Here is an 8,216-nt window from a genome sequence, read left to right as displayed (position 1 = left end):
ATCAACAATGAAAATATCCCACACCGGTTTGGTGTTTCCACACAAGAAAGTAGTGAAACAATGTAGTATGGTAAACAGATGATTAAAAATGTAATAACGCAACCCCCTACAAACAAGAAAATGTTGAAATGTGAGTGTAATATGACTTGTACCAAGATACAAAGTGGAAACATGGTGAGAAAATGATGTCTAGCAAAAATGAAGGAAAAGTGATGAACTGTAAGTAAAGGTAAAACAATGGGAGAACACATCACCATGAGGACATTAATAATAAAGAACAAGACATGAACCCACCATGAAATAACCCAATGAGGTTAGTGACTAGAGAATTATGAGCAAGCACAAATAACAATATGGTCTCCTTAACAATGATCAACTAAAGAAATGCACCATAAAAAAGATGAAATATACATCAAATTTCATTGAAGCAACCTCCAGTTGTAGAAATAATTTGATACATAGGAAAGAATGAAAATGGCATGACAAATTAGTTGTGCCAAGTCATCCTCCATGAATGCCACCTTCCCACCTAGTTAGTGAAAGTTAAATAAACCATAATGGTAGCACAAATGATAACTATGAACAACATGATAATGCCCCATGATCCACCACTGCTACATAGAAGGTCCATAAATTTCATGCTATAAGATGTCATGAAATGGTCCTTGAACAACCCATACAAAATATGTTGTGATAGGGGCTAATGATATTGATGAGTCCATGAAACACCTCAACAATCAATCTAGACACATGAAATTCATAATGAAGAAATAAGGAAAAAAAAATATCATACTATTGGAGGAGACAAGTGATAACTAAAGTGCCACATTACCACAAAAGATAAATTAGAGCAGTTTGAGAAATGGAGAAATGGTGAACTACCTCAACTAGGATAATGGTCTTAAGCTAAAAAGAGGTGTCAAATGTTGGAAAATGTAACTAAGTTTGGTAGACTTCAATAATGTACTTGATTCATTATGTAATGTACTTATCAAAAGAATAAAGAAAAAAAAATATTGTTATTATTGTGACTTATTAAAGCATGGGTTTCATGCTTGGGTCACCATGTTTTAGGTCAAAGTTCTCATTGAGAACGTCTAGGATTTATTTTGAGTCTAAAGAGTTATTGTACATTTAAAGAGACCCTTCTTGGGCTTTCTAATCATGTAAAAAGGATAAGTATTGAGTCAAATATGAATTATGTAACCTCCACACCATATCGGCCTAAGGAACCTATTTGACCCCACAAGAAGCATGTAAAAGGAAGCTCATCGAATTCATTTGGAGCCTCATTCTCTCATCAAGTTAGAACTCTCTTGCACTCTCTGGCTTGCGACTGCGCGGGAATGGCGGACTGAAACCTCTGATCGTCCTCCCTCGAGCCTCTGCCCTCGCCCCCAGGCTCTACCTGGTTGGGCCTCTGCGGCTTCCTTGAACTCTTTGCTTAGCGCGGACCCCACCTCTGGGGTCTCGGCCGCCTGTCGTTTTGCCCTTCTTGTCGTTCTCTGCGGGCCTGCAATGGCAGGATCCGCCTCCCCTCCCCCTGCTTCAGAGAACCCAGAGGTTATCTTTGCCTCTCTCCTGTCAGAGCATCCGGATGCCAGACCCCGCCCCTCATTATCAAAGTTCATAAAAAAGTTGGATGAGATCCCTGAGGTGATCCTACCTCCTTCCCTCCCAAGGAAATCGGCAATAGCTTTATCAGAAAGAGGTCTTGTTGGTCAGTTCACGGGACTCTGGCCATCTCCAAGAACTGTCCAAAAATGGGTGGAGCGCAACTGGAGCACAATGATCCAAGGAAAGATCGCCATCAGATTCTGTGGGCGAGGATACTTCACCTTCCTGTTCGAGACTAAAGAAGATCGGCACCTCATCTTCCGCAATGGACCTTACTTCATGGACACAAGAGGTCTTTACCTGAACAGATGGACCCCGGATTTCGATCCGGAGATGGACATCCCCAACGCGGTCCCTGTCTGGGTGCGCCTCCCTCATTTGCCTCTGCACTGCTGGGGGGACGAATCGGTCAAAGCAATTGGCAATGCAGTTGGAAAATGCATAGACAAATTGGAACCAAGGGAGAATATGCACGCATGTGCAAGGATCTGCGTTGAAGTTGATCTTGGCAAAGGACTGCCAGAAGCCATTAAGATAAAGGTGGACCAATGGATGCACATCCAGCAGCTGGACTACGAACAGCTGCCCTTCAAATGCAAGGTATGTCACGAGTATGGTCATTTTGCAAATAGATGTAGCAAGTTAAAAGTAAATGAAGTAGAACATAATGAGGAAAATGCAGAAGCACCATGGGAACAAGTCAAAAGGAAAAAGTCCTCCTCTAATCCGGGCTCTAGCGCCACAGCCCCTCCGGCAACAAACCAACCTAACCCTCCTCCTCCTCCCTCCTCAGCATTTCCCTCCTCCTCCAACCCCTTCGAATCTCTAGCAGCTGAAGCTCCGCCCTCCCCTCCGCAATCTCCTCGCCCAGTCTCTCCGTGCTCCAACCCTCCACCCTCCCCCCCTCCTACCATCGAAAGAATCCTCACTAGAAACAAAGCAAAAGAAGCCAACCAGCCTTCAGATCCTCCGAGAAAAGTTGGTCGAAAATCGAATAAAGAGCTAAGGGACGAAACAGCAGCCAAAGAGATGGCAACCGGCACCCAACAACCCTTGGATTCATTCCTAGGCAAGCTAAAAGGAAGCGGCGAAAAGGCCAAGGAGAAATCAGGATCCCACCCCACAACTGGTAAATAATGAACTTGGTCTCTTGGAATTGTAGGGGGATCAGCTCTTCCTTAAAGTTGAAAGCAATCAAGGACCTTATAAATCAGGAACAGCCAGACATTCTCCTAATCCAGGAGACCAAAACCACCGAGCAGGACTTTCTAATCCAAACCCAACGATTCAAAAACTACACAGGCATCTCAAAAGGTTCAGACGGGGCCTCAGGAGGTATAGGAACATTATGGAACAAATGCAAGTGGGAACTCATCAATTCCCAGCTATGCAACTGGTGGATCAGAACAGATCTAAGGAATAAAAGCAACCAAGAAGTTTACCACATCTATAATATATATGCACCTAACCACTACAGAGACAAAGCCAGCTGCTGGAACTCGATAGAAGCGGATCTCACCACTATCCATAACAGCAGGATAATACTGGGGGGTGATTTGAATCTAATTAGGCAGGTGGAAGAAAAATATGGCGGGAACTACCATGCAGACCCATCGAGAGACAAGTTAGAAGCCATCATTCAGCTCTTCAACTTGATAGACACTCCTCTGTCGAATGGCAAATATACTTGGACCAATAAGAGAACAGGATCACACAATATAAAAGAGAGGTTGGACAGGATCCTAATACAGGAAGGTGTAGCAGGTAATTTCCAAGCAATCAGGAGCCGCATTGTTCATGGCACAGCTTCGGATCATAAGGCCGTGGTCCTCACCTTGGACAAAGGAATAAACTTAGGCCCTCTTCCTTTCAAATATAACAAAGCCTGGGACTCCCATGAGGACTTTCGCACCCTTGTACGAAATCAGTGGGCAAATGAAGTACTAGGCTCGCCACATTTCGTATGGGAAACAAAGATAAAACATCTCAGGACAGCCATAAAGCAATGGGCGAAGGAGAAAGCAACCTCTGAAAGGAAAAAGAAAACAGAATTGTTAACAGAGATGGAGAGCTGGCACAAAGAAAAAGAGCAGATGCAATACACAGCAGAAGATCTAGAGAAGGAAAAAAACTTGTACAAAGAGCTGTATAGGCAAAACCGCGTGGAAGAAGAGGAGCAACGAATTAAATCCCGCTGCTTATGGTTGAAAGCTGGGGATAAAAATACCTCCTTCTTCCACAATAATGTCAAAATTAGAAGAGCCAGCAATCAGATAGACAAAATAGAAGTGGAAGGGAGGGAATTGAAGGAGCAAGAAGACATAAAAAACGCAGCATTTCATCACTTCAAGGCTCTTCTTTCGGCAGATCCTCAACAATATGACAGCGCTGCATTCCTAAGTGTAATAGAGAACAAAATAACAGAGGAACACAATAACAAGTTGGAGCAAGAACCTACAGCAGAAGAAATCAAAGAAGCCATCTTCAACATGCAGCAAGATAAGGCCCCGGGACCGGACGGTTTTACAGTTGCATTTTACAGGCAGCATTGGGAAACTATAAAGAAAGATTTTGTGAGAATGGTAAAAAATGCATTTAGAAAACACAAGTTGGGGGACAACACCAAGTCTTCGCATATAGCCTTGATTCCCAAGGAAGCAAACCCCAAATCTTTCGATAGGTTCCGGCCCATATCGCTCTGCAATGTTTCATACAAGATCATAACAAAAATACTTGCCAACAGGCTGAAGAATTATCTTCCTCTTCTAATTTCAGAGAACCAGGGCGGCTTTGTCCCAAAGAGGCAGATCATTGATAATGTTATTCTAATCCAGGAAGCCATCCATAGTAGCCACAATAGAGGAGAACGTGGAATGATCATCAAACTGGACATGGCCAATGCATTTGACCGAGTGGACCACTCCTTCTTAAGTGCAGTCCTAAAAAAATTTGGCTTTTCCTCCAACTTTGTTAGCATCATCAGCGGGTGTATCTCCAACCCCTGGACCGCCCCGCTGATCAATGGTCGCCCCAGCAATTTCTTCAGAAGTTCCAGGGGGCTAAGGCAAGGGTGCCCCCTCTCCCCCTTTCTTTACATTATCATGGCGGAGACTCTGAGTGTTCATCTAGAAAATCTCCGAACCAAAAAAGAAATCACAGGTATTCGCATTGAAAGAGGAATAAAGGAGATAAATCATTCGCTATTCGCGGATGACACTTTACTAATTGGGGGAGCCTCCAGTCTGATGGCTAGAAGGTTCAAAAGAGTTCTGGATGCATTCCTTCAAGCTTCCGGAGGCAAACTCAACAACAGAAAATGTAAACTGTACACTTGGAACGTGCCCTATCAGACACAGCAGAGAATAGCCCAAATTTTGGACATTACACTTCAAAAAAATTGGAGCTCATTTCCTTACTTGGGTCTGCCCCTGGCAAAGAACCACATCAAAGCAGAGGTTTGGACAAATCACATTGAAAAAATGAAAGGCCTTCTCTTGAGCTGGGGCGCCTCTTGGCTCAACCTAGCTGGCAGAACCATCCTCATAAATTCTGTCCTTTTAGGTCTCCCAATTTACCAATATGCGGTCATTATGGCACCTGCAAGTATCCACAAACATATGGAGCTCATAATGAGAAGTTTTCTCTGGCAGGGAGGTAAACAGGACACAAAGAAATTCAGCCTTGTCAACTGGGAACAAGTCACCCTTCCTTATGAAAAAGGTGGTCTCTCCATAAAAATTCCAAGCCTTTCCAACCAGGCATTGGGGCTCAAACTGATCTGGAGGATCCTCACAGGAAATGGCTCGTGGTGGGTGGAGACAATAAAAAGGAAATATCTTAGAGGTCCAAACTCCAACATTCTCAATGAACCAATAGCAGACAGGCCATGCACTCCGATGTGGCGCCTCATCAAGAAAGTCTTGGCCCACTTCAGAGAAAATGTCTCCAAACTCCCAGGCAATGGAAAGAACATCAAAATATGGTCTGACAGAATAATGAACTCTAATCCCAGAAACCTACTCCAAGAGCTCAGGCCCCTGCAAGATTGGATGGAGGAAAGAAAGATAATCACCCTGTACGATATATCTCTGTGGAACCAAAATAGATGGCTTGCCTGGAAAGATTTGCAACTCCCTCTGGATCTCAAAGAGCTCTGGCTCACACTGAAGCTGTCACTCTCTGGATCAGCACCAATCAACAAGGAGAACGAAGACAGACACATCTGGGACACTAGTGGAGGGACCTTCTCAGTAAAAGAAGGATACAAATCTTTACAAAATTCAAACCCTGCACCAAAATGGAACCTCCATACAGCTGCCTGGAAGACAGAATGCCTCCCAAAAGTAAAACACTTCAATTGGACCCTTTTAAAAGGGAAAATCCTCACAGCTGAGAATCTGCGAAAGAGAGGAATTCAAGGCCCTTCGATCTGTTGTTTCTGTCGATCAGAGGAGGAGTCTATCCAGCACTCCTTCCTTCTCTGCCCCTTCGCTAAAAACTGTTGGAAACAGTTAACAAGGCCCTTGGATACTCGGGGAATCCCCGACCAGATGCACAATCTTCAGAAGAACTGGAAGAAGGATTTCCCTTACTCTAGAAAAGGCAAGAATAATCTCATTAGAGTGTGGAAGTGCATTCCTCCTACCCTATGCTGGAATCTATGGCTAGCTAGGAACAATCAAGTCTTTAACAACAAAACGCCTAAACTAGTCAATGTCATAGCAAAAACAATTGCTAACATCTCTGAAGCTGTAAGCGCTAACTTCATCGCCCCTCCAGACCAGTCGAGCTGGGCACAAGAGGAAAGGGATTGGTATAGTAAATTCAACATCAGCCACTCTCAGAGTCCTCCCCCCCAGAACAAAGCACACCAGAAGCCTTCCAACTGGAAACTCAGGGGAACTAAAGAAGAGGTAAGCCAATGGATCTTCAATCAAAATCGCCCCCTTCTATTCTTTGATGGCGCCTCAAAGAACAACCCCGAAGAAGCAGGAGCAGGAGGCATAATTAAAGACCATAAGGGGATTTCCATCTGCAGTTATGAATGGGGACTTGGACAGGCATCGAACAACATAGCTGAAGCCTACAGCCTATTCCTAGGCACTGAAATCCTCTCCAGACTGGGACTAAGGAACGCCATCATTATTGGGGACTCGGCCATCATCATCTCAGCTATGAGCACAGACAAAGAATTCAACAAAGCAGGCCTCAACAACATAAGGAAGAGAATTATCGACAACATCAGAAACCTGGGCGAAGTAACCTTTAGGCACGTCCTCAGAGAAAACAATGCAGAGGCGGATTCCTTAGCCAGCAAGGCAGTTAACAGGCAGCAAGGACAGGTCTGCGAGAATGAGAGAACATATGAAAGGGCGATACCATAAGAAACCAAATAGCCAGACAGCACACAAGAACAGCGATCTCGGAATTTGTCATATCAGCAATCACTTCATCGGTCTCTCATCTTTCGTTTCTCCTTTCCCCTTCACTCCGCCGTCTTTCTCCCCTCCCATCGATCTCAGTACAATGCTCCCTCATCCCTCTAGTGATCTCCCCTCTGACTCATCTGGCAGTCATCATTTCAGCCCACCTAGAGAGCGCACTTCGAATCTGAAGCAAGATTTGCTCCCTCATCTCAGATTCCGCTTTGCCCGAGATCGATATCCCATTGATCCTTCATCCCTCCTGCTTTATCCTCTCGATAGTCCAAACTGGTACTATACTACTCTGAACAGGTTCACATTCCTGTTCCATGCCATATCAGTCATCCTTTCACATGAGTCTCAGATCCTCTCTGCAGATATTCTCTGCATCGACTCTCTGTTTCAACGCCTCGACATCCATTCCGCGTGCAGCAAGATCTTATTTGAAGATCTCAATCACTTCATGAGCAGATCATCACAGACCTGGCTCAAGCAAGGGGGGGCACCTCATCAAACTATATATAGAAGCTCGGATCAAAGCGATCACGCACACTTCACCGTTTCTGGGCTCCTTCAGTGCGAAATTCTCAGGCGTCGACATTCTCCTGAAGTGGATCGCTCCCATCGAAAGCGTGTCCAGCGCTCCCTGATCGAGGTAATCTCTGTTTTAGTAATTTTTGTGTGCAAGTCCACTAACAGTTGGATTAACAGGGGCAGCAGAGCTCCTCAGGTCTCCCTGGTCCTCTCCGGCCCTCCCTGTGCATCTCCGCCATCCTCACTTCTGACTTATTCACTCCCACTCACAGCTCTCCCCTCTGGTTTCCCTCTCCCATCTGATCTCGGCTCGCCTCCACATTCACAAATTCCCCAGCATCAAGTAGCCCGGATGGCAGACCAACAGGGTCAGACTTCTGCTCAGGACAAGGCCAGCAATCCCCTTGACAAGATCTTCAACAATAAGGATTGCACCATGTGCAAAACCCACACTTTCATGATCAATCGCCTGACTAAGCAACTCAATGAGCTGAAGGAAGATTATCAGGCAGACAGGAATTCGAAGCGCAAGAAGTTGGAGAAAAGAAAGGCTGAGATTGAAACGCTGAAGGAAAGATGCAGCCATTTGGAGGAGGCCATCGAGCACATCCGCTCCCTAACTCAAAGCTACCAAGCAGAGGC

The 8,216-nt window shown here is 45.0% G+C and overlaps 1 protein-coding gene across 1 annotated transcript; it reads left to right on the top strand.

The window, feature by feature from the left end:
• The first annotated feature begins 1,518 nt into the window (after positions 1-1,518).
• LOC149236944 (uncharacterized) lies at positions 1,519-7,001 on the top strand. Its single transcript, XM_089369083.1, has 3 exons — positions 1,519-2,157; positions 2,780-2,952; positions 3,188-7,001. The coding sequence occupies exons 1-3, from the start codon at positions 1,519-1,521 to the stop codon at positions 6,999-7,001; spliced, it is 4,626 nt and encodes a 1,541-aa protein (XP_089225209.1).
• Positions 7,002-8,216: the final 1,215 nt, after the last annotated feature.

This window comes from Pinus tabuliformis, chromosome 8 (genome assembly GCF_031772625.1).
Source record: "Pinus tabuliformis cultivar Carrire ecotype Pingquan chromosome 8, CPIR1, whole genome shotgun sequence".
NCBI lineage: Eukaryota > Viridiplantae > Streptophyta > Pinopsida > Pinales > Pinaceae > Pinus > Pinus tabuliformis.
Note: the sequence above shows the minus strand (reverse complement) of the source record. Positions and strands in the feature narration are given on the sequence as shown.